General features: G+C 39.2%; 1 protein-coding gene across 1 annotated transcript in view; it reads right to left on the reverse strand.

The window, feature by feature from the left end:
* Positions 1–689: 689 nt before the first annotated feature.
* EFCC1 (EF-hand and coiled-coil domain containing 1) overlaps positions 690–26427 on the reverse strand; it is a gene marked incomplete at both ends in the record, with an annotated part of 47265 nt that continues 21527 nt past the window's right edge. The window contains 6 exons of the mRNA XM_079540491.1: positions 690–823; positions 2289–2358; positions 5252–5410; positions 11306–11468; positions 11799–11931; positions 14648–14793. Of these exons, the coding sequence (XP_079396617.1) occupies positions 690–823; positions 2289–2358; positions 5252–5410; positions 11306–11468; positions 11799–11931; positions 14648–14793 (805 nt within the window). The remainder of the gene's footprint in view (positions 824–2288; positions 2359–5251; positions 5411–11305; positions 11469–11798; positions 11932–14647; positions 14794–26427) is intronic.

Raw genomic sequence — 26427 nt, forward strand, 5'->3', positions numbered from 1 at the left:
CTTTTCCAAGAAGTAAAATGCAAATTTTAATATAAAATCTAAGCCTTTTGTCAGCAAGGGCTATTGTAGGCATCTGTGTAATTGCAAATATGAAATTCAGCATAGCAATAGCAAATCTATCTTTAGCATTAAATAAAATGAATAACTGAATCACATATACAGACGCACACAAATATATTTTATACATGAGTCCTTAAGACTTGCACTACTGGCATACACTTGAGTGTATGTTTTTAATATAGTCAATTGGTTACTTGTATGTTACAGAAGCAGTTTACTTGCCACTGAATACATAGGCAGACTTTTGCTTTTGAACTGACTTATGAAAAAAGCTAGAATTTGTGCTCAGGCAGCGCATAACCAGGGCTGTAAATCTAAATGGGTCAGGTTGATGTATTTGGAATTCTTTTTATTTGGTTAACCAGTTCAGTTCCAGGTCCATTGTGCAAGCGTGGCTAAGCTGCTAAGTAAGGTAATGCTCTTTAACTTAAGGGAGGACGTGATGTTAGCTGACAAACCAATGCTCTTCCCAGAAATGGCAGATGTTTGATATCATGGCTTTATTATTCTGTTGCTCTTCTCCATTACTGAGCTACTTTGAATTTGACAAATCTTATTCATTCGTCCCATCTTTGAATGAATGAGAGCTGTTGCTCAGTTGGTCGTGTGGCTGTAGCTGGCACTGCTGCTCAGCAGGAGATGACCAGTGGGTTAGACAAGGACTGGCGACTCTGAGCCTTCTCCAGAGGCTGGCTTTGTAAGATTTCACAGGCTGTCAACTCATGGTAAAGAGTATCTAGGACTTCAAACAGGTGGGCTTTTCCTTTAAAAAGAAAATGGCAAACATTATCATTTGAACAAAGACAGAAATTTGCACTTAAGCTATCGTAACTCAAGCTGTCTTCTTTACAGGTACCAGTGCAAGTAGTTAACAAACAATATCTACATTCTGAGATCAAATGATGAATTCCCATTTCTACAAAAAAAGGGTCTGCTTTCTTTACTATTTCTCTTGCTTTACTCACTGCTTGTTGAGTTCTCATGTACTTGTATAAAAATTACTATTTTGTATCACAGTAAAAAGTTGCTCATCCAACCATCCGCTTACTTAGTCTTGTCAAACATGTAGGAAATGTTTGATTCAGAGACTTAGGAAAGCTGCTTAAGTCACATTAAGTGCACAGTCAGAAAATGGAAAGCAGAGAAGGTGAAGAGCTTATGGCAATGGTGATACAGAATGTACAGAGAGCTTCACAAGGCTACTTCAATATTTAACTCATTTTAGAAAGCTGAACTGTGCTGCAGTTACAGAGGGAGGTAGTTTGTTTCAGCAGCATCATTCAGAGTCACCACTCCCCTGCAGCATGACTAGCGCCTTTGGACATGTGCAGTGTGGATTCTCCCAGTCTCCTCTTGTGTTTGACGAGGCAATACCTGATCTATAGGTCAGATACAGTTTCTTTCTGTATGGGTGTCTTGGAGCCAGTTGCTGCACACTAGTAACAGCAAGGCTTTGGAACAGAAAAACCCAGGATGCTTTGTATTTGTTCTTTCTAAATCACTGTTACTAATATTCTCCAAAACCAAACCTTTGGGTCACATCTACTCTTCTATAATCTTGTCTTTGATTACCATCTCCCTGTTAAAAATCCCTACAAACCATGTTCTGAAACTTGGTACAGAATGTTCCTTCTTTGAAGGTAAGTACAAATGCTCTGCTAATAGGAACAAAGTAATCAAGTCTAAACCTCTGGGCTGTGATCCCTGTATAGTTCCTACAAAGACAGCTCTGGTACACTGGACCATTGTCCAGGGAGAGGATATTGCAAGCTGAATTTTCATAAGGGGAAAATGAAAGATTATTAGAGGAGTTCAAGGTTGAAGCAGTTCATGAAAATATTTTTTTAATCCCTTGTTGTTGCTGCAGAACAAGAACATGACATGCACCCAGAGAGGAACCTAATAAATAGCTGGCTTACATATTCAGCGTCATGTTTTTGAATGAGGCCCTAATGACATTAGTGGAGTACTGAACTGTTCCCCTACTGCCAAACTCCAATTACAATCTAGCTAAAAAATGCCATGGATGCTTTTCTGTTTCTGAAGTGTAGTAGACTAGAAAGCATCATTGTCTCCTCGTAATCTTCCTGGATAGTATTTCTTTCTCCCCGCCCTCTCCCCCAGCATTTGGAATATTTTTTTCACACTCGTTTTTTCATTATCCAGTGTTGTTCCTAAAAGGACTATTTTCATCCTTCTTGGTCTTCATGCATGATTTACTTTCTTACCATGTTGGGGGTCATGACAGGATTCCAAAGTGCTCAGCAAGATTTTCCCCAAGGCTCGCTTAGATATGTTCTTTGAAAAAACAAAATAATATTATGGCACAATTATGTTCTTCACCACTTTAAATGTAGGCAGTAAAATCTATGCACAATGTGTTTGCATTTGAAAAATCAAAACAAAACTGAATCCTGATGATACAAGACCTGGTACTGGCTTTATTTTCATGCATTTTAACTTAGATACTGCTCAAATAACGGCAGTTTGTCCCCAGTCCCTTAATGTGGATGTAAAAAGAGAATCTGTAGTCAGTCAGTGTTGTTTTCTGAGTCTTGTGTGTGAACAAATCTAGATGGCAAGCAGTGTAAGCAGCAGGTGCATAATAAATGTTCAGGCCTCTGCTAAGCCTGTGTTGAAAAAGAAATGGTCAAATATTGTAGTGTTATCTCAGAAGGAGCTTCTCAGCCCCATCTGTTCTAAGATTTACTGGGGACTATTTTACTTGTAGACAAATCAGAGATTGTTTATGCCATGTGGCAGGCCTGCTATTACCTTGAGATTGAGATGTAATAATCATTAGCAAAAGAGGACTGTAAAAACTACATAGGATTTGGACAGTCTGCTTTACTAATAGTTTTATATTAGAAATTTGTTGTGATGTTCATAATAATCTGGAAAGCAAACTCTCTTAATTTTGCTATCTAGACACTAATGCATGCTTTATGGGAAATGTTCTTGCAATTATTTTAATTAACGCTTAGAGCCTCCATGTCTTCAGGGACAGATTGTTCTTGTTAAAACTTTGCAAACTGAAATTAGATGAATGCTGTTCTGGAGGAAAGATGATGCACCTACCAGCAGCTCAGGCAACATTGTCACTGCTTTCTAAAGTCGGTCATCTGCCTTCTGCCTATCTGCCCCAGTGGGGCTGCTGCACAGTGAAAAAACAGGTTCACAGAATCAAAAATAACAGAATCACAGAATCTTAGGGGTTGGAAGGGATGTTTAGGGATCGTCAAGTCCAACCCCGCTGCTAAAGCAGGTTCCCTATAGTAGATTCCACAGGAAAGTGTCCAGATAGGTTTTGAATATCTCCAGAAAAGGAGACTTTCGTGGCATGCTAGGATTATGCAGGATCTCTGCAACACTTTGTGAGCTTTTAATACTCCTGACAAAGTGTGTTTGCCTTTGGAAAGTCATTGCTCTCTAGTAGATTCTGTTGCAAATGAGATACTGGGATGTTTGTAACATGAAGGAATATGTAATAAAAAAAAAAAAAAAAAAAAGCATTTAAAACTATAGTTACTGATGAATAAGTTTTCTTTTGCTTGAATTGTAACCCATTAGAGATTTAGGGGATCCTTGCTCAATTCTACTGGGAATGCTGTAAATTTCTTTGTTCATTGACAACATCATTGTCCGTACTCGTGCTATGGAAGCTGGCAGCATGCGATGGCTTATTTCTAGCAAAGATTAGCATTAAGTGCTATTATCACCAAGACATGGCACGCTGGGAGATGGATTGTCTCCTAAGCAGAAATGATTTGCAATAATATAAGTGACCAGTGAAAGACATGTTGAAGTCTTGACACAGGAGGTTATTATGCAGGCTGCCACTCATAATTGTTACTAGTTTAATCCTCCACTGGATTGTTATTGATGCATATGTCAGACTAACAATATGAAAGGAGAATTTCCTTGTCAAGTGTAGAATAAGTTACCACATTATGAGATATTGCACTTGTTCCCTGGAGTCATCAGTGGAACATGAACATGCTCCTACCAGAGCACAGTGCTCATCTGAGGAAGCATTCTCATCTCGCACAGATTAAGTAAAGCTTTGCTGAAAATTGAGGAGAATTCTGAATCATTATCAAAGATATTAGCTCCCAGCAGTACAGTATGGCTCCCAACATACCCCATGTTCTGCAGATTACCCAATTTGCTTGTCTTTTGGCTGGCCATTATCAGTCCCCAAGAAAGAGACTGCGATTTGTTTTCTAAAGGCTTACCAGCGTGGCCGTGTACTTCTGTGATGTCCTTGTATCCACCCTTATAAATCCATGCTTGGATTATTAATCAGATAAGAAACTTCTCACAGAAAAATACAATATTGGTATATGAGAAGGGGTATTTTTGCTTTAATACTGAATCAATGCTATTGTAGGATGCAGTTTAAAAAAGGCTCCCAGCTTTTTCTTTCTTTTTTTTTTTTTTTAATTTTGCTGCAGGCTTCCTAAACTGCTGAGGAGAAGCTGGACTCTTATTCACCTACAGAACACTGGCTTCAGGCTCAGGCCTTGGCCTCCATTGGTGCCATGAGCCCGTGCTTTGCAAAGGCAGGATCCCTCTGATCAGCTGCTATGGCAAGGCAGAAGATGCCACTGTGCACGGGTGCTGTACAGCACGTAGAGCCTGAGCCTGAGCACAGTGTTGCTGGTGCTCCTGGACAAGCTGTCATGGAGTGCTCACTTCCTAGCTTTCTACAACTTGTGACTTGAGGCTGAGACATAAAAAGGTTTGTGAAAAAAGAGATTAGAGTGTTTTAGCCAAATTCTAGTCTGGAAGGCCACTTTCTGCTTACCTAAGTACTTGACAAATATTTTCACTTCCTTCACCATAACGTCATGTAATGTACTGAAGGGATGGTGTTGTTGCTGCATTTTACCACACCTCCGTGTAGTCCATGCTGATATGTAATTTCAAAGGAAGTTTATCTTGTTTCCTCTAAATAATGAGAACTTGAGGACCCACATCCAAGGAGACCTCTAGGACTCTTTTTGAAAGTCATCCTGAGTAGTTTAAAAGTTTTTTGAAATCACTAGGCAGTTCCAAAGGCAAATGCATGTAAAAATGTTTCTTGGTGTAAAGGATTTTGTGCTGAATGGAATGTATGAATATCATTTTTTGGTTTGAAAAAACACTATCATAAAGAGCTTTAAGTTACTGGACTACTTTCTTGCCATACCAAGTCTCGCAGCTGTTGAAGAAGCTGTAAAACATCCATGAGCTTTTCTTCCACCAGTGACAGCCTAACTCTCTCAGTCTCCAACATCTGTAGCTCCATCTTCAACATTTCCGTTTCCTCCACCTTTTGCTGCAGTTCAGTTAGCAATGGGCCTTTCATCTGGATAATGACACAGGAATTAAAGCACTGGAGCTTTTAACTTTCTTGCCTAACAATTGCAAAGCTGAGTTATCCCCTTTATCTGGTAAATGTTAGTTCTCTTGAGAAGATTATCTTGAAAAATACATTTCTTTAATGTACTACATAAAGAATTAATAGTTGCTAGGAAATGCATGCTTCACACTTGCACATAATGGCAATTCATTCAAGTTTGGATGCTAGCAGATCATTCTAGATCTTGTAAGTTGTAAGTACTGGCTTTCCTACTTCAGCTTTCTAACGCTTTGCATTCCTGTGGTCCTCTATAAAACATAACTGATTTGTGTTCCCTCACCAATGTTGTTGTGTTTTGGTCTTGCAGCTTCTCCAAGTCAGTTATCTGTATATTCACTGAAACAGGAAGGTAATTACCCAATTTCTTCAAAGTATTTTGGCTGAGGGAAAAAAAGTCCTACAGAATGATTTCCAAGATTCTGGTTCTGCAAAACACTGGCACGCTTTGCAACTAAGCACATAAAGGTCCAGATTCAGCAAGACTTTAGGATGATCTACAAAAATTCTGCACAGGAGTGGTCTTCTTAGATCTGGACCTACCAAAGCTGAACCAATGTGTTAGTTTTCTAAACCTGCCTGTGAAAAAAAATGTTTAGGATTTGAACATTACTTTTTAATGCAGAACTTAAGTGACTAATACTGTACTAGAATGCCACTGCACCTTTTGAAAAAGTGAATATCTTTGCTTGACACAGACCCACACCCACTGCAGATGCATTACTAAATTGAGCCTGGAAAGCATCCTCTGGAAAGTACGTCACTTATATGTCAATTCTGGACCTTTGAGAGCACTGACAGATTTCAGTTTTATGAACTTCATTTCCCACTCGTTGCTGAACCTAGCATTCTGAAATTACCAGTTTATGAAATTTCTTGTTGCAAATAGAATCTAAATCTGTTTATTAACATTACACTGAAAACCAAAATCATGTGAGGTAAATGCTAAGTTTGCTGGCATTTGTTTGTCATCTTTAATCTTTACTGCAGTTTTAGGAGTATTTACAGAGAACCAGAAGGGCTGCAGACCTCAATATATGCAGTACTTAATAGATTTTATTTGTGGAGATTTCAATCCTAATGGATTTTTAATAAATGGGAAAGAATTTCAGTTCCCTAACACATAAATGTCATTAGAGTAAAAAAATAAATTAGTCCCTGATTCACAATGAGCCTTGCAGAAGGGTTTAGTTTCTGACAGTGCTAAAAGTTGGCTGTTAGTTGGCACTTATTGCTCCATCAGATGCAAATTTCCCTGTTACATTAACTCTCTGTGTGCTTTGCTGTGTGAGGCTTTCCAGCTCATCTGAGCTATACATCTCAGAACAGCTACAGAAGCCTGTATCACTTAACCTGGCCCATCTGCAAACAGTGATTTCAACATCACTGTCTGAACACCCTTTTAGACAAAGAAACTAACATTTTCCTGTATGTTGAGCCAACTTTGTTACCCTAACGTGGCAGCAGTCTGTCAGTCACAGAGTGGGATGCTCTAGAGGCTATGTGAGGCTTTCAGTGAATTAAACAGAAGGCTTCCTTTATTACATTGCAGAAAGCCTCTGCATTGTAAATGCCACCTGCCACAGATGTTCACTAAACACAGGAAGTGGTTATATTTCCCTGTAGAGCAGAAACAGTCATACAAAGTTACACAAAAGGAAGAAATGTCATTATTTTTATGTGGGAAATGGACTTTCCAAAAATGCAGTCAGATGCTCATGGAAATGGATAACTGGTGCCCATCTATCCTGGTACACCCTGCCAGGTCCCTGTGCCCATACCATCACGTTGCCACTGCTTTCAGCTGCTGCTTTAGTCGTGTTGGCTTGTAGTGAACCTTTTTTCTTAGCTGTTTTAGTATAACGGTCTTCTTGTCCTATGTAAGCGTGCTAGTTTCTAGATACTGTTATATTTACATACATTTGTATGTATGTGTAGGGTTTTTTCTCTCATGTGCTTTCAGACAGTAGCTCAATGTAGAGTTAAAACATTCTGACTGCTTTTCCTAGATAGGTTACATCTAACAGCTGCTGATAACATTTGCAAACAAGAAAATGATGATTGTAGAGCTATTTTTAAAACTTAGATAATGAGGAGGGGTGGTGAATAATTGGGTTGCAGGGCTCAGAGGAGTGGGTTGTGTCCTGGGTTCTACCCAAGTCCCTTAGCACAGCCCGATTTTGGATCTGCGTCTTGGTTGTGAAATGGAAATACTACCTTGCCAAATGCCAGTTTTGAGAATAAGCCGTTTGCTGGTAGGTGGTACGCTTAAAAAAGAGAGAGAATGCTACAGGAAAAACCTGAGCTCTGGAGTACAGCACACAAATAAAGCTAGAATAATGAATAAGAAGGATAATGAATAAGAAAGATGTGGAGCTCTTGGAGAGGGATCCAGAGGATGGCCACTAAGATGATCTGAGAGCTGGAGCACCTCTCCTGTGAGGAAAGGTTGAGGGAACTGGGCTTGTTCAGCTTGAAGAACAGAAGGCTCCGGGGAGACCTCAGTGTGGCCTTGCAGTACTTGGAGGGAGCGTATAAACAAGAGGGGGAACAGCTGTTTGTGAGGGTGGACAGTGATAGGACAATGGGGAATGGTTTTAAACTGAGACAGGGGAAGTTTAGGTTGGATATTAGGAGGAAGTTTTTCACCCAGAGGGTGGTGAGGCACTGGAACAGGTTGCCCAAGGAGGCTGTGGATGCCCCATCCCTGGAGGCATTCAAGGCCAGGCTGGATGTGGCTCTGGGCAGCCTGGTCTGCTGGTTGGTGACCCTGCACACAGCAGGGGGTTGGAACAGGTGATCACTGTGGTCCTTTTCAACCCAGGCCATTCTATGATTCTATGATTAATTAGTCTGCAGAAGTCCCTGAAGGACTGGATTGTATTTTCTACTGAAGTTAAGGAGGCTGTCATATTAGTCTCATGTTTGCCAGCAATGAAGCTGAGAAAAGTTTCCCAGAACAGGAAGAAAACAGCAACAAAACTCCAGAATGAAGTGATGAACTGTGCTGTGCAAACTATCTTTTAAATCAATTCACCCTCAAAGGAATGGAGGGTGGCCAATGTAGCACCAGTTTTTAAGAGATGCTGCAGAGATGATTTGAGGAGCAGCACATCGCCTTGGGAGTATCAGTTATGCTGTCTGGCAAATTGTCAGGAACTGTAATGCACAAGGGACTTGGTGAATATGTAGACAAACATAAAGAAGGAATCCATTAGATATATTTGAGAGTGTGTATGAATAATGTTAATTCAGATGAGTGTATTTTGAAAAAATAAATACAAGTTCTTCTCAAAATAAAAGTTTTGAGAAGATACATAGCCAAAATGTAACTGCCATAGGACAGTAGTGTAGGTAGCTCCTGCTGTGGACTCACAGTGATTAAAAGATGGGGGTTGAGCACAGAATGGCAGACCCAGACTGGAGGGTCAGCATTCACTAGCAAGGATCTCACAAAGATCTGATTTAAGACCTGAGCATTTTCATTAATTATTTTGAGGAGGAGTGAACATCAAAGTGTTTGTTTGCTACTGATACGTTTTGAGGGGGTGGGAGGAAGGATGTAATCAAAGCTGCCTGCAAAGAATTACTGCTGGATTGCATGAAACTGAATAACTGCAATAAAAGAGCAGAAGAAGTTCAATGCCAATATAGCAAAATAAGGCATATAGGAAAGGTACACCATGTCATAAACATGCAGTGATGATTACTACAATTCAAGGAGATCTAGGAGAGCTGTAATCTCCTGGGAATAGCTCTGTGGTCACCAGAGATCAAAAGGATATTTGCTAGGAGCTATTAGAATAGGAAGTGGGAACAGAACAGAAACAATAATTATGCTGTGATGGACTTGTATTCAGCTCTTCTCATTCAAAAAAAGGGTAATAGAGCTTGAAAGGTACATTGAAAAATAAAATAGAATAAGGGAAGGAATGGTTTCTATACAAAGAGAGCTGAAGCAGACTAGGAGTAGTTGGTTACACTCACTGCAAAAGACTATAAGCTATTTTTCCCAAGGAAAAGAACTAAGTAAGAGTGGATGATTCAGCGACGGATTTAAAGTGAACAAAAACAAGTCCTCAAAGCTTGTCTCTTTGTAACTAATTTGTGTGACTCCTAGCTGGGAGATACCAAATGCATTGACAGCGAAAGAAAGAGGATGTAGAGAAAGTAGATGTTAAATAGCTCCAAAACTGGCCATTAAACGTGAAGCTGTCAGTGCAGTGTCTGGTTGAAGGTGTGTCTGTTCCCTGTTCATTGGAAACCAGGTGACTAATACGAAGAGGAAAATTCTCTGTACTGTTTTTCATTCCTTTTCTCTAAATAACCACTGCCTGTTGCCATCAAGCATGTGATGTTAGAATGAACTTTTCATTTGAACCTGTATGACAGATCATTAATTACTGTCTTCTAATTAGACTGACAGTTTTAAAGGGATCTTTTAGAGAAAATCATTGGCATTTCTTTACAACACAACACCTGGCAGCATCTCTCTGTATTTTTAGAATTTGGTCATATTTTCTCCACCCGTTGTGCCCCTGTCCTGACATCTTCCTCCCAGGTCTTCAGTATTTTTTTTTAATAGTTCAGTTGTTTGAAAGAAGAACTTTCAAGACATGAAAAAAATTCACCCTGGTTTTACAGTGTTAGATTGGATCAGTTATTAATCAGTGTTTGAGAGTGTTGCTTTGCACTTGCCTGCCGAGTTTCCTTGTTAGCTTTGCTGTTATTTCTCTATTCTTTTAGCCTTGAGCAAGTCCAAACAGAAGTACATAGAGCAACACAAAGTATTTTTTTCAGCTCAGAAGAAGTGTTTTGGTGGTTTGTTTATTAAACCACCAAATATATTTATTTGCAAATCAGATCTGAGAGAGCATTTCTCAGTCTTCCAGTTAATGTGGTACTGATTACAAGGATGGTAAACGTCTTGACAGAAATTACTTATTACTCTTCTGCTTGTATTGCAGCAACAAAAAATACCAAAAGCTGTGCACGAGATACTATACTGGGTAAGTAAATGTAAAGGACCTTAAGAATACATTTCTACCAGGCTCAAAATGACTAATCCTTCTGATTTTAAATTTACATTGCAATGAGTCAGCAATCTGTCTTATTTTCTTTCATAGAAAGATTGATAGTATATAAATCTATGTCTTTCATTGGCTGCCATTTGCAGGATTTAAAGTTACATCACACGGGACTATCAGGATGCTGCACTGAGGCTTTGAACTACTATGGTTACAACTTCTGTTAAAGCAAAGATGAGCATGCTGCTAAACCTGGGAACTATTTTTTGATTTACAAATATGCTAGTTTTAAATCTCAGAGCTGGCCAGACTAAGCTAAACGATTTTCTTTTAAGGATAGAAAAACGGTGAATATCTGCATCTCAGTCAGCTGGAGGGATTTCTTGAGAAGTTGTTGTGCTCCTAGAGGAGTAGGAGGACACGAAGTGTGCATCATCCAGAGCTGAGGGACCACTGACAGCTGCCTATGGTAACCCTGTTGTTAGCACGTTGCCCTTTGGGCTATAGCAGCACCTGTCCTAAACACACTATCAGTGAACATCTTGGGCCAGTTCAGTAAAGAATAGTATTTGAAGAGCTTGGGTTTGACTGCAGCTGGTGCACATTTCATCCTCCAAACAAATGGAGGTTCAGATTGGAGCCATGCTGAAAATGCAGGTGGCACGGGAAAGCATGACATAGTTTTGCAAAAGAGTAGCACAGGGAGAAATGCCAGGGAGAGAAAGTGGAAGGGCTAGAATAAAATTCATATGGATACAGGCGTAGCCACTTAAAGGTACAGAAACAACTGCTTCAACATATGCTTGGCACCTGTTACCTCCTCCATATCTGTTTCCAGTTTCTTCACCTCGTGCCCCTTAAGCTCCAGCTGCTCACAGAGCTGGCTGATTCGCTCCTCTAGCTCCTCAGCAGCTTCATAGCCCTCAGCACTGCTGGTCTCCAAGTAAGTCATGAACTTTTTCCGTTTTTTTTCATCACATCTATGAGTACATATATGAAGAAAAAAGTGAGTGAAAACTCATGATGATCTGTGTTTTAAAAATACATATAAAACAACATCAAAAACACACAAAAAAACCCCCAAACCAACCTTCCCCCAGATCTTTTGGCAGAGCAGGTAATGAATAGGTCCCAGCTGATGCTGATTAGGATTAGGTGTGAGCATTTAGGTCATTGTTTGCCCCATGCTGCACATGGGCCTGCTGATTTTGGTTCTACAAGATTACTGCCTCTTACTGAAGCCACAGTGCCCACAGATCACGAGGAAACATTCTCAAAGGGCTCAAGTAAAACAAATCTCAGGAACATACCCACTGCCACAGCAAGGGAGCTTGGCCACTGTTTCCTTTACATAGGCTGCCTGGGGCTGCTGGTCTCCTGCCCACTTCTCCTCCTCTTCATCAGAGGCCGCCTGGCCCTCCACTGCCCGGAACAGCTGCTCATCTGCTAAGAAATCAAAGCTGCTCAGCTGCAAAACAACCCCAATGTACCACAGCTGTGACAACTAACACTAGTGAGACAGAGGTTTAAATTGCTTGAGTAAGGCACAGTACTGGGTCTTTCCTCACCTGTGGAAAGAGGCTTAGAGCTTGGGCAATGTCATCTCAGCAGAGATTATTATTTTAGGAATGCTGAGCACTTCAGCACCCTCTTGCAGGGTCAAGTAAAGGTTTCTTTACTTTTATTTAAGTGTGAATAGATGATGTATTATTAAGGAGCACAGTTACCTTTCACGTATGAAATTGAATATATGATCTTCAGCAGGTATGAAACTGTTGTATTTGTTAGGGTGGGCTTTTTTTTTTGTTTGTTTGTTTTTCACCTTCCAAATGTGTATCTGGAGTGCAAGAGTTTGAATTAATTTTTCTCTGATTTGTTGTCTTACTGTTTTTTATGGGGAGGGTGATTTACATTTGACCTGTAGGTACCAACCTTAGGTGTATCTCTGTAATGTAAACGTAATGCCTCCTCATGTGCCAATATGTTACTAATGATGTGCCCATAACGTGTGTATGCATACATGTACCGCTTCAGAAATATTTCAATACTTTTTAAGCTGTACGTTAGAAAAGCCGTTGTATTTACCTCTTGCTTCTACTCCAAGAAGGTATTTGCTGGATCCCGGGAGGCTCGCGCTGCTGGAGCGGACGCAGCGCTCCATTGCGTGCCGTTGGAGAGCCCAGCACCGCGCCGTGCTGCTGGCAGGAGCCCCTCCGGGGGGCAGCCGCGCTCCGCCACCGAGCCCGGCAGCACGCGGCCTTCGGGCGCTGCCGGCTGAGGGCGGGCGGCCCCTGCTGCCTGCTTTGCCTTCGGTCAGCTCGGCACGTGTGTGTTAATGACATTTCGGTTCCAGTAGCGTTCAATAAGTTACTGACTGAACACGAATAAACATTATTCGGGAGCTAATTCCTTATGGTTTTTTTTTTTTCTTTATAGGCATTTAAAGGGGTAATGATCAGAGTTCACAAACACAGCGAACGCAGCACTATGCAGCCACTTCAGAACTTTGAACTGGTACGTGTAATCCACTGCATTCCGTTTGCACCTGGTTATTATTTTTGCTAGCTGATACTCGGGTTAGATTTTTAAAAATAAACAAAAAGTGTATGAACCTCAAAGTATTCTCACACGTATCTGAAGAATTCCCAATACTTTCCCTTTCCTATGTGATAATTTTCTCTGCTCTGTTTGAAAATGCATGTAGGAAAGGCTATTTTAGGCATCCCTCATGTAGGTTATGATTAGCAAGTTTGGAAGCCAGAAAGGAAAAAGCCAAAGTTCTTAAGTATCTCTCTTTATGTAAAGGCAGTATTTTAACAAAACACTTCCATTCATAAAATCACGGAGCACTTCGTTATTGTGACACTTAAGCAGTAATTTGTAACAGTTAATGCAGAAAAATTTGCACAATTCCATTGATCCAAGTGCTCCTCTGCTGTGAGAAATTAATATTTGTTAAAGTGTAACTAAAGATTTCTGAAAATATCTGGATTCACACACCTATTGTATCTGGGTTTATCCCAGACGTCCAGGCTTTTTTTTTTTTTTTTTTTTTTTTTTATTTGCTCAACTTTACAGTTCTGTTCTGACTCATTTTTCTTCTCTGGCTAACTTATTTGAGAAACTTTTGCTAGAAAGCTCTCTGAACTTGAACTGTGACATATATCAGATGTAGAATCTATCTTTGAGCTGGATAAGTGCCTGATTTAATAATGTTTGTGTATGCAGGTTCATTTTGTAAGCCTAGCCAAACGGAGAACATGCTGTAATGCTGTGCTTACGTTTATTGTTTTTTTGCATCCCTGAGCAGCTGCTTGCCAACTCCATTACATACCCCAAGCCTAATTTTACGCATTAGAAATAGATCTCTTAGTCTGTGGTAAAGATGTGTTATTACTTGCAGTTGATCTCAGGTAGCTGTTTTTCACATCTTTGAATGAGATGTGTCAAAAATCACTGAATTGAATTGCAGCTGGATTTGCTTTGCTGTTGCTGTCTACTTGGCATTGAGCAGGAGGTTGGGAGAAGTTTGGCGTTGTCATAAATGTCTCTAACGATCACGGCAGTTAAATGATCCACCAGAAGTTGTCATCTCTTTAACAGCCCTAAATCCTAGTCTAGGTCAGTTTCAGCAAGAGCCTCTCTAAGCAAACCTGAGGATCTTAGAAGACTTTCAAAGAACGCTTCATTGAGTCCCATGAGGAATCTTAAGTGAGTGATGCTATGACAGTGGTTAGGGCTACGTGTGCTAAATAAGTTGGATCTTCTCAGAGCTGCTGAAGCAGCCAGAATGTTTCCAGGTATTGTGATTAAACTGTTTTCTTGTAAATAATTTTAGCTGATGTTCTGAGGTTTTTATTGTTGAATTAAATAAATAAAAACTTCATACTTCTAAGAAAGGAAGGCTGCTTTGGTAAGGCGAATAATGAGGGAAAAACAGTTACTTTAAGTCATAACACTAAGTGAGATGTTCAGTCTTGCATGAAGCAAAACTATGTTGGGAGGGAGAAGTAGAAAGCTGCGATATTACCTTTCATTTAAATCTAGGGTTTCAAGCTATATTGAGGCTTATTTGTGGCTTTGGTGGATTAATATCTAATCAGTTTTCTGCTGAGGATCTTTAAAAATAGGTGAGGGAGTTTAGTACTGGGCTTGATACCGTTTTCAGAAATCCCAGCTCTGCCCATGGGAGATGTTCGATCTTGTTGCACAACAGAGAAGCAGCATCTTCCATCTGACAGCGCTGCTGCATCTTTCTGCTCTGGGCTGCTTCTGGAAGCAAGCTGAAATTTCACAATTTCTGATCTGGAAAAAAAAGACAAAGTAAGGTGAACTTGTAGGAAATTTGGAGAAAACACAATGAATGTCCACAGTGTGACATATGAACGATGAATGAAAAATACACTGTTCAAACAAAGAAAGGGTCATCATCCTTCAATGCCTGTGAAATCAAACTGCCAGGGACTGCATTGAGTCCTTTTTTGCTGGAATCAAAGGAAGGTGCATTTCAACTATTCTTATATTTAGATAATAAGAACTAAATATTGCCTGTAGCTTTTAGTTCATGTCAAGGGCATCTGGAAAATATATATGGAAACAGTCTACTCTGGCCATAAAGTCTCCCTTCTCCACTGGCAGTGATAGAGCACATGCTTCATTTTTAACATGAACACACTTATAGCTAGGGTAGCAAGTCTTACATCCAGTCACTTAGAATGGTATCCAGGCTTACAAATGTCAGGCTACAGCACTGAACCAAGACTCAGTTCAGCCTAAAGACCAGCAATAGAAAGCAGCTCTGCAAGAATATCATCTTCCTTAATGCTGATATTAAAGGCTTTTTGTGAGTCCCTCAAATCAAATTGCAGGGAACGAGGTGCCATGTGGATAGCAGTAGCAGCCAGCAGGGTTGTATTTCTCAGGTTCAAACACTTCATATGTACTCAGCAATTGGTTTTCATACTGCCCTTGTCAGACATTTCAGTATACCTTATACGTAAAAATACGTATTTTGTGGTCTGCATTTCATAAAGACATACAAAACTTGTTTCCATTTGTTTCAGTGACACTGAGATTTGAGTTATTTTGTTTGCAGGAGCTTTTAATGATACTATGCACTTAATTCAAAAGCAAAGTTAAGATTAGTATGAAGTACTTCTGCCTTCTAATTCTGTGCTCAGTTATTTATAGCAGAAGACATCATTAAGGTGCCTTTAGGCAGTTCAGATCCAAGTTTCCTGAGTACAGGGGATGAAGAGACAGGAAAATCAAAAGGAACGACACGTGAACAGAGTCACACACCTGCAAATGGGATCACTGCTCTTCTGAACTGCTAGCAATCCTAAATCTCTCTTAAAGAAAACGATTTTTCAAAGCATGCTACTCCTGTCTTTTTTAAGACAGGGAAATACCCTGATTATCAGCTACATTAGACACAAGTAGCATTGCTTATGGATTAAAAAAAGTGTACCTGATGAATGCAAGTCCTTAAACTTGTCAACAAAATCTGTTTTTTTAAATGTAGCTGAATTTATGAGAAAATAATGATTATTTGAACTGAGGAAATCATAGTTAGCAAAATGGACAGAGTTGAGGCAGTACCTTTAAGGAAATTCAAAGTAGGAGTAATAATACAGAGTTAATTTTCATGCAGTTGAGATTAAAATGCTCTAATGGATACACTGAAAGACAGTGTAGTTATCACCATTGTTACTTTAGACAAAATACAATGGCAGTGTGCAATATTGGTGACAAAGGAAGCGAATCCAGATGATCCTATTTACATCCAAAATAGTAGAAATGCAGTTCATGAAACTGAGACAACTGACAGTACTGAATTTATTTCAGCAGTCCAGTTCTTTTCACTATGTATTAGTAACTCAATTCCACAAATGGTTAGTGAAATTAGAGTTACGATGGAATTCTAAGGCCAGTTATTTGTAATAAATACATAGTCGTATCAGATAAATGCAAAATCAGTCTGTTCATAAACTTTGTATCAAGTATTTTCAGAGGTAGGAATAAGCAGCCTTTTGGATATGAAGCTCAGTGAACAGAGACAGCTCATTACAAGGCTGTATACATTACACGTGTATGCTGTGTATGCAATGAAATGTAATATACTTCATTAGAGTACTTTTCTATTGTTTCCTTTTCTACAACTTGGAGAACAATTGACTTTCAAAACTGAACACCAGTATACTTTCCCATTTACACCACACAAACAGCACCGTCGCATTGTTTTCCCAGTAGGAGCCATCACATAGTTCATAAATTTTCTTCTGCATGTAGATAGCAAAACAAATTCAGATCTACAGTAAATTAAGTTCCCTCTAAACACTTCCTAGGATTAGTTTTGGTTTGATGAATGCTGATTATTCCCTGCATTTAACACACTAAATATTCATCAGCAAAAACTGAGAGTTAAAACTCCTGGAAAATTCTGCTGAAGCGAGTTATAGAACACAATATTTCTGTGCAAATCTTACAAGTATTTCCTGCCAGTAAGTTCAACTACTGCTCAAAAAAAGACATGACATGTAGTAAGATGAAAACTGGTGCCAAGTTAGAGATAAGTATTGCTGGGAGCTTTTGTTTAAAATACCACAGCTGCCGTTGGTTTCTGAAGAACCACAGCAGTACTGGATCTCATGGTGTCTGTGGGTGTACGTGCACTGGGTGAAGACAGTTATGAGTTTAACAAAACAGAAAGTCTATTTCAAAAATCTTTAGGCTAAAAACTTGAGGCAAACCATGTTAGAAAACGTTGCTTCTTTTTCACTCCCTCCAATAGAGCCAACTGCATGAAAATTAACGATGTGTTTTGTTTACAGCTTATGGTATTAACTTAGCAACAATCACACTTCCTGCAAAGTCAAGGGAAACAGCAGCCTCCAGAATGAAGCCTGGCTGGTCGTTTAGCTTTCATCAGTTCAGGGAGTGGGAAGAGGGAGGGAAATCATTAAGTAGCCTGCAAATAGCAAGTCTGGGAATTCAAAATGGAGGCTCCTGGGATCATCACTACAGGGTTTTGCTGTGAGCTTAGTGCTGTAGTTACTGACTGTGAAATAGAGCAAAGTATTTCCTTTGACAAGGATGTTACACTTCATTTTTCTGAATTATGCTTATTTCCTTTGTTTCTGAAGAAAAATAAGTTGAGGTCTGATATTCAAGAGATGCCTGATCAAGGGATCATTGATAGTCTTCTGATGGCTGTCTGGTATTTGTAGGTGGTTCTTTTAATTTTGAACTACAGTGTAATTTACATATGTTTGGAGATTTTTGGAGATACTGAGATCTCATGGACTACTAACTGCAGTGTCAAAGCTGGTTAAAATTTTTAACCCATAAGAAACTCAAAAGAATATTGAAGTATTTTGAAAATCTTTTACACTAAAATGCCAAGTGCTGTGATGTTTAATGGGAGAAATGTTGATGGTAATAATGTATTACATCTGGCAACCTTGTTTCAACTTAGCTTACAGTCCAAAGAACATTGAGAAGTTCTGATTTTTTTTTTTTCATTTAAAAAAAAAAAAAAAGCAAAAAAACCCCCACGTTTTAAAAACCCTTCCCATAAAATTCAGTGCCTTTGTGAGGACTTAGATAATAGACTACATCCACTCTGGCCAGTTTCAGCATAGACATAAATAACACCGTTCACTTCTCCGCAATTCTTACAAAGGAACTTAAAACTAGCTGATGAAATACAAAGTACAATCTCTGTAGTAATTCTCCTGAGATGTTGTCATCAGCTCTCTTTAAATGTTGAGAAAGAAAGAGAGCCGTACAGATGGTGTGTTATGTCTTCCTGCTCAGTGCATGATGAAAGACACCCATGTTATTCTCCTCTGGAGATACTCACCTGGGCAGCTAGAAAGGGAAGCCCTTTGAGCAAGAGCCTTCAGACCCGGTGCTTCAGAATCAAGATTTAGATCTGGCTCAGGCTCTGTTACTTATGCCTTAGTTTCTCCAACAGAAATATAGCAAAGCTAGAATTTCTTATGCCCTAGATAAAGGGCAAAGATTACTAAAACTAAGCATAACAAGTGTGACTATTTCAAGGAACTTGGGAATGGAATAAATTTAAATGTGTGAAGGAACACATGGCTGGACAAGCTGGAATTTCAGAGCTTTTCTGTGCCAGATAAAAAATGAAGAAAATATGGGAGGGCGAAGTGAGTAAATATGGATATTTTTAATAGAAAACAAACAAAATACCCAAGAGACTTTCTATTTGATGAGCTAGAATAAAATGTCAAGGATCTGTTGGAAATAACTGCGCTGGAGATAAATTGCCATGGTGTGCCTTGCCAGGCATCCAGAATGTGATGTTGGCTGCAGTTTTTATCATAGCAGTGAGTGGGGAAGGTAAAAGGAAAGGACTGATGGCCGTGAAGGGAGGAGGTGCAGGGATGGGAAATGTCCTGTGCAATGGAGTTTTAAGGAAGGGATGTATTAAACAATTGTTTCTCATTCCTGTAATCCAAAACATTTTAAGACAAGTCTGACAAGTTCAGAGCCAAAGATCAGAGAGGCAGAGCCAGAAGTCTGTTTGACTGTATGGAAAGTTGGGGGTAGGGGGAAAGGGAACTGCTGCTCCTCACATTGCTGCAAGGAAAAGTTGGGCATTCCCATTGCCAGACACTGAATGTGAGATGGATTCTCATCTGAGTTTGAGCACGGAATTAGAAGAGTAGATTTACTTAAGCAACGAATCTTTACTGTCTACTGGAAGAAAGGGACTGTTTATTTTACATGAAAATAGAACTCCACGTTGAATATTTCAATATTCAAAAAGGCAGTAAATTTGTGGCTGGATTTTCTCAATTCTTCTGAGCTTAAAAGTAGACTTAAACAAACCAGCAGCATTTTGTTTCGTGCTCCACGCTATTGGAATACACAGTATTTCATACCCCAAAGTGAGGTGATGGAGGCGTGAATGGAGGCATGGTGAGGTTGTTTGTGGTGGTGGAAACACCATTATCTCCTGATTTCTCATCATATGATTTAACCACTACATTATTTTTTCTTACTTGAGAGCTTTTTATTGTTCAGTAAAGCTTAGAGTGAGATCCAGACACTACATTTTAAACTGAGGGGGGATCCCAGGAGTTAAAGAACAAGCATAATGAAACAGGCCAAGCAGTCTGCATTCTCTGTCATGGTAAGTGCATAAAAGAGGAATCTCCACTCATTCTTAAGCGTTGATTAAATTCTTTTCTCATTAGTATGCATGCAGCATCTAGTGGGTCTTCATAAATGAGAAGCAATATGAATAAACAGCACGTTTGTTTAGGGCAAAGATCAGAGGGGCAAGTAGTTCTGGAGGTGCCTGGGAAGCGTTTGTGTTGGGTGCAGTGAGGTCTCCCTGGTGACAGGCACACAGTGCCCATGAATGTTGGGTCTTTGTAGTGAGAATAATGGGCAGCTCCAGAGAAGGGAAATTGAAGAGCAGAGAGCTGGAAAGAACTGGACCTTAAAGTAATATCCATGACTAATTGGCTTTTAATTGGCACTGCGCTTATTGTTATGGAAACTTCTAAGTGCAGCAAAACTGCACCTGCTTCTGGTGCTAAACAAGTCTGACTTATATAATTCCTCACTAATCATAAGATAACTCTAAGGAGTTATTTACCTTCACGTTCATAGATCCTTAACTGTTCCCTTTTAGAGGCTTACTTAAAGCAGATCAAACAACTGTGTGGGCAAGTACGTGGCCCAGAGGACCAGTTAGACAGACTGGTAAGCAGTCTGGTAAGCTAAGCTTTGTTTTGTGTTTTTAACTAAAATCGGTGTGATTTATTTTCGTGCTACTTTCACCCAAACTATAAGAATTCAGGGAACTTGAAATGATTTTGGTTTTGACTTGTCTCCAACAGGGAATGGCAGAGCTCACAGTGTGTGCATATTTTGTCTCATTTTTGGCTTTTCACTTATCATACAGATGAAATCTGTTTTCACTCTTGAGGTAAGAGAATAAATCTGCCTTTGGTTGATGCTTTAAGCTGTGCACACCTCTGCAACAGAAATCAGATTGAATGAATATTCTATGAACAACTTAGATTTTAAATTGCTCAATCTATAAGGCATTAAAAAGAAATTTCTGAAGGCACGATTTTTCTTATAAAAGGATGAGTAAATATCCTGCTTTTAAACTGAAATAAGGGCAAAATTGTATCATAAGAGCTTCAGTAATACTGGTTACAGTTTGGGGAGTTCTCCTGTTACTAGCTGATCACTTCAATTTTCTTGCCAAAATCACCATTGCCCAGCAAAAGTCATTATGCTGATGGCAACACGTTGTCTGGCTGAATCTTTCCATCTATTGTATAGAAACAGGCAAACTTGCAATGGTACCATCATGCATACCAGAGTTATGATTTGTTTCATACAGCTCTGTCTATGATGATTTCAAGCATTTTTGAGACAATACCAACACTTTCCATCTTTTGATTTTTGGAGAAAATATTAACATTTGGATCAGTGCATAGCCCCAAGCATTGCATTTTCCAGGGAATGCAAAAATGCAGGGCTTTGACAGGAGAGCAAAGCTGGGAGACAGACCTTTCAATCGGGAAATAGACAACTGAGTGAGTTGTAAGGGCCAAGCACACTCCCTAATGAAATTTCATATGGTATCCAAATTCTTGTCATCTTGCCATTCTTCTATCAGTAAATAGAAGAATGAAGAATATGAATAGAAGAATGAAAGAAGAATAGAAGAAAGTAAAGTTTGGGAAAAAGCAGCCACAAATTAGCTTCTCTTCCCCTCCCTCTGCAATCCGCATGGAAGATGATAATTTACTGTGCTGTTAGCTGTTCACTTAGAGCAGAAATCTGTGAAGAGAATGTAGAGAATCTGACCCTGTTGGTAGAAAACAGATGTCACGGTGCTGCTACCTGACAGAAATACTTACGCTTTAAGCAGATTGTTTTTTCCCAAGGCTCTCAGCTTACGCAGTGTCATAAGGCTGCTTTAAGTCTTGGAGCACATACATTACATTAGAGTTATTTGTGAGATCGCCGTTTATTTTTCCTATTTGACCCTTGCCCCATTCCTGAGAAGGTTCCTTATTGACTGTTGCAGAAGCTGCTAGTATCCAGTCAGGTGAGGAAGGATGTTATTGTTAAGTCAGCGAATTTCTCTTTTGTGGAAGTGGGCTCCTGTCTCTCTGGAGTCCCTGCATACTGCTAGGCGAATTACTCTTGTTAAGCTTTCATAGGTAATTATTGTTACGTATGTACAGTTAATAACTGGGTCCTGATTTTGCATGGGATTTGAGTCTTTGGGTATGAGAAATGCATTTGAAACATGGAATCACAAAAGCTATAATTTGTGTTTTGCTCTAAAATACTAGGTACTGTGAATGTTATTGTAAGTCAGGGTGAGCACCTGAAATGGCTAGCGGATTTTGATGATAGCCTTTCTTGTCTATTATGTTATACTGTGAGATGAACTAATATTCGTATTCAGACTAACACATAAGGCTACTCACATTATATTAAGTAAGAACCATCTAGATGCCTTTATGCATGGGTGCACACACTCATACAGTTAAATTTGTTACAAATATATGAGAAAGAAAGCTAAACTGAAATGGCGTGGCCAGGTTTTTCCTGTGATTTGCAGAATGCATGGCTATCAGCTCTGAAATGCAGCTCAAGATCTAAGCACTGTATTTGATGCTTTCCTAAACTTGTTTGTCTTTGAAACTTTAATTTACCATTAATAAACTGTTAGTCACTTGGACTGCTTAATGGAAGATGGAAGATAATTAGGCTAAACAGAGGAAGTAATTACAATGCTTTTATAAATCCTATACTTAGTGAGGGATTATACTGCATGGTGGTAGTTCTGAGTATATATGAGATGAATGAAACTGCTCTATGTGGGGTATTTTGTGTTCAGTAGCCACTGATTTATCTAGGAGAAGTATGCATCACTTTGGAATTATGTCACTCAGATATTTCTGCACCATTAAGGAATTGTTTTGTAACAAAATAAAGGAAATAATTTCCAGATGTTGCTCTACTGGAATGAAAATCTATTGCCACACCCTTATTATCTAAATTTCTAGAGCTTGCATGCATGCAATTCAGATTTAATTAAAGCTAGAAAAATATATATCACTTGTTCTTGGTTTAACCACTAGCTCAGAAGATATTTATTAAAGCTTGAACAAAACTTCTTGAAAGTGTTTTCACTTTCTTGGTGAAAACCCTGGGTTCAACCTTCCTACAAGGCACGGAAACGGCAGTCATTCCATTACTCCTTTTTTCTTATCTTTTATACAGCTGTGTCTTTCCCTTCCTTCTGCACTGGAACAATTATTTTAATTTACACAGATTGCTCTGAAAATAATGTGTCCTACTTATTTCTGTGGAAATGACAACAGATACAAAGAGCACAGTAGCACCGTTCCATAGAGCAAATTCTCAGCTACAAAACATTGTTTTCCAACACAGTCACCACCACTAGCTTTGCATTTTTGCTGGTGATGAACAAGAGTCTGCATGCCATGCTTGTAATGAGCTGCACCAGAGGAGGTGACCAACTGTCACTACTTCCAGAAAGCCAACTGCTTCACTGTGCTCACAACCACTGTTTGGTCTCTATCAACGCTCAGCAAGTGTTGATGAATGTCAGTGGGTTCTTTAAAGCCCACGACCAACAAAAATAACTAAAATACCACAAAATTTTAAACCACAGGGGTATATATGAAGAAGATAATTGATATGTGGCAGACAAGTGCAACAGAGCTGTAGTGCTGTAGATAGTTTTCTTCTGCCACTGCTTGTATTTATAAAGGAAAAAAGACCTTATATATTCAATTTGTATAGCCATGTGCTGTTTAATTCCTATGAATCTTTCTCTTACTTCCTGTACACTAGAGTGTATGTCATTGAAATCTTTTCATTGCCTCCTAGGTGAAGAGAAGTGTTCTTCTAACGGGTAGGGGCAGTGGGATAGAGATCCTACTGAACTCAGCTCATAGAGCTCAAAGCATTTGATAAGACACTGTTTCTCAGTTCTGTTTGCATGCATGGAAATCTGTATGTATCACTTAACATAGCAGAAACTGAAAGTTCATAGTTAATGTCACGCAAGTTCCTTCCGTACTTATCTCAGAGCTTCACACAGAGCCTAATAAAATCGGAGAGGCAGAGAAGGAAGGTTAAACTGTGTGTGAGTTATTTCTGAGTAGTCTTTATTAGGTATTTTGGAAGATAGGGTACTGATGTTAGCAAAGGAGGCAGTAGCCATCAATGCCCTAAGTCAAGTACTTGAGTTCTCCCAGGAAAGTCACGTAAGTGCCCAAGTGTTCCTCCAGGAGAGCTTTCCTGCTGTGAAAGATGAGCCTGGGAGCTCAAAGTGAAAGAGTGTAGGACTGCTTTGAGACCTGAGCCTGAGGTGTTGTTGCCAGCAACTTTCTGTTGTGAACGTGGGGAGTTTACAGCTTCCATGTTCCTCAGATCCTGTATCAGGAAACAACGATAACAATTACCTCATCATGTTTTGTTTTCTATTCCACTAATGTTTGTAAGACACCCTCAGATCTTTAAAGAAGGCTATTTAATTATTAGATACTGTTCAGTTCTCCAAGCTCCTCTATATTTAAGCTCTGTGCCTACTATTCCAGTGTTTGTTTTGAAGTAGTTTTAAGTTTCCTGAAAGCAGCACGTCCGTTGTTTTCAAGTTTTACATTCTGGTAGGTGATTTGCAAAACACAACAGTGCCTTTACAGTAATCCCCAAATAATTAATTTCCTTCCTCATAACTTATTTACCAGTTCATAGAGATCTGAAAAGTTTGCCTATTATTTGGTAGACTTTGACAGCAACTATAGGAGCTTCTGTTTAGCCGTGTGTTGCTTTTATAGCTGAATAAGAAATGTAATTAGGAGGAAGAAATGATGACAAAAATGTAACAACCATATATAGATGCTCCTTCTCATGAAAGAATTTATTTCTGATGCTGTGTGCTAAGCCTTCTCTGGCCTCCCCGTTGGTGGATCTTTGCTTACCTCAGCAGTACTTCAACTGACAGGTCTTCTGCTTCATCTGATGAACCTCAGTTCCAATAGGTTTGTCAAGCATACAAGATATCTTTTCCTACAAGAGCGAAGTACTTGAGAAGGTGTGTAATTTTTGCTAAGTGTAGCCTCATTGCCACAAAAGAGTTTAATGACATTTTATTTTCACTAAGGTGCCTTATTTAGGTAGGACCTTTAATCATATGTGACTCAGTGCTACACAGCCTCACTTGCTGAGAAATGGCTGGTTATGGGTGGACAGCAGACTCCAGAGCAGCCCTGCAGCCCTTCTCAAGTGAGAGAGCTAACAAGTGTGATGAAGGGGGGCAGATGGAAATTGTTACGAGGAAAATTCTTCATAGGAAGGTTGGATAACCAGGATTCACTTTTCCCAATCAACATTAATTTAGATTATTTTTGACAAAAGGTTTTGGCTTCTCACTTCTTTTTTTTTTTTTTTCTCCCCCTCTTTTTCTTTTCTTTTTCTTTTTATTTTTTTTAAGCTGACAATACTTAAAAAGGGAAAACCCTGCAGTTATTGGACCTCCTGCCATCCACTGCATCAGTGAGATGCAGTCTGCTCACATAGGCTCACAGCTGCCACTGTGAGACATGGTGCTGCTTACAGCAACAGGAGCCTCGGAGTGGCAAAGATGGTTCTTCTGAACAGTCTTACAGGTATTTGGAAGCAGATACTTCCTTTTGTTTTCATAGAGCTTCCTCAATAGATTTCCCCAGGAAAAGAGGGAAATCTGTATGAAAAACAGGAAACAGTTCTCAGAAGCAGAAAACTGTAACAGAGCACTAGGAGGAAGACTTAAAATAAATGTGGTTGTTTGAAACTGTAGGTGATACTACTTGTATTATCCTACTGCAAAAACAATGATTAAATTTAACATCACAGAACTAAAGTAAAAATTAAAAATAAAAAGGTATTTATAAAAATATATTTAGCCCTTCAATTTAGTTCATAGTAGGTGGCTAATATCTATACAGCTGCAGCCAGATTTTAAGCCATATTTTCCATTTCTGATTTCTTACCCTGGACAAGTCTTCTGGAAATTTCTCATATGCTTCAGCCTTGGATGAGATCCCAAACTTCCTAAAGCTGATCCATCCTCTTGCATCTGAGACTTAATATTTTCCCTCAGCTCTGTGTTCTACAATAAAAATTTCAAATCCTAAAATTCATGGGTGTGTTATAAAAAGCATAAAATCTGACATGCAGAAAAACTTGCTAAACTAAATCCTCTACTGATTTCACATCGAAGCCCTTTACCCATCTGTTATTCTCAGAGTCCCGTGAAGCACTAACTGCTTTGGAGAAGTTATTTTAACTTTTGCTGTAAGCACTGAGAAAGGATGTGAAAGGTTGTCCGTAACTCTCAACCTTAAAAACAAGTGTGGTCACATAAGGAAACTGCTGGCTGCAAAGGGGACTTATTAGCCTACGTAGATTTGAGAATGAAACTCTTATGTTTGTAAATCCTTGAGGAGAAATTGGAGCTTCATCTTACTTTCAGTTTGTATATTTAATAAAACCAAACTCCAGGAGAACGTGGGTTTGGCCTTCACAGTGTGTTTGTATTTGAGAATATTAGGGATAATATATTCTGTTCTCATTTAATACAGAAGTGGGTTAAAAAGAAGTTAGACATTATCACAGTGCAAATGCATCTAATAAATCTTCAAGCCTCAACAACAACAAAACAAACAAACAAAAAAACTAAGCAAACAAGAAAGCCTACCCAGAAAATGACTTTTTACCCACAGCATTTGGCTGGCAATGCTGCTGTTTTAAATTTTATAGCTGTACTACCTACATAATAGAACTTCATGAGAACATTTCAGACTTGGCGTATTGTACTTCTGAAATTTCATTAGGCTGAGTGAAAGAGGCTTT

This window comes from Tetrao urogallus (genome assembly GCF_951394365.1).
Source record: "Tetrao urogallus genome assembly, chromosome: 10".
Classification (NCBI taxonomy): domain Eukaryota; kingdom Metazoa; phylum Chordata; class Aves; order Galliformes; family Phasianidae; genus Tetrao; species Tetrao urogallus.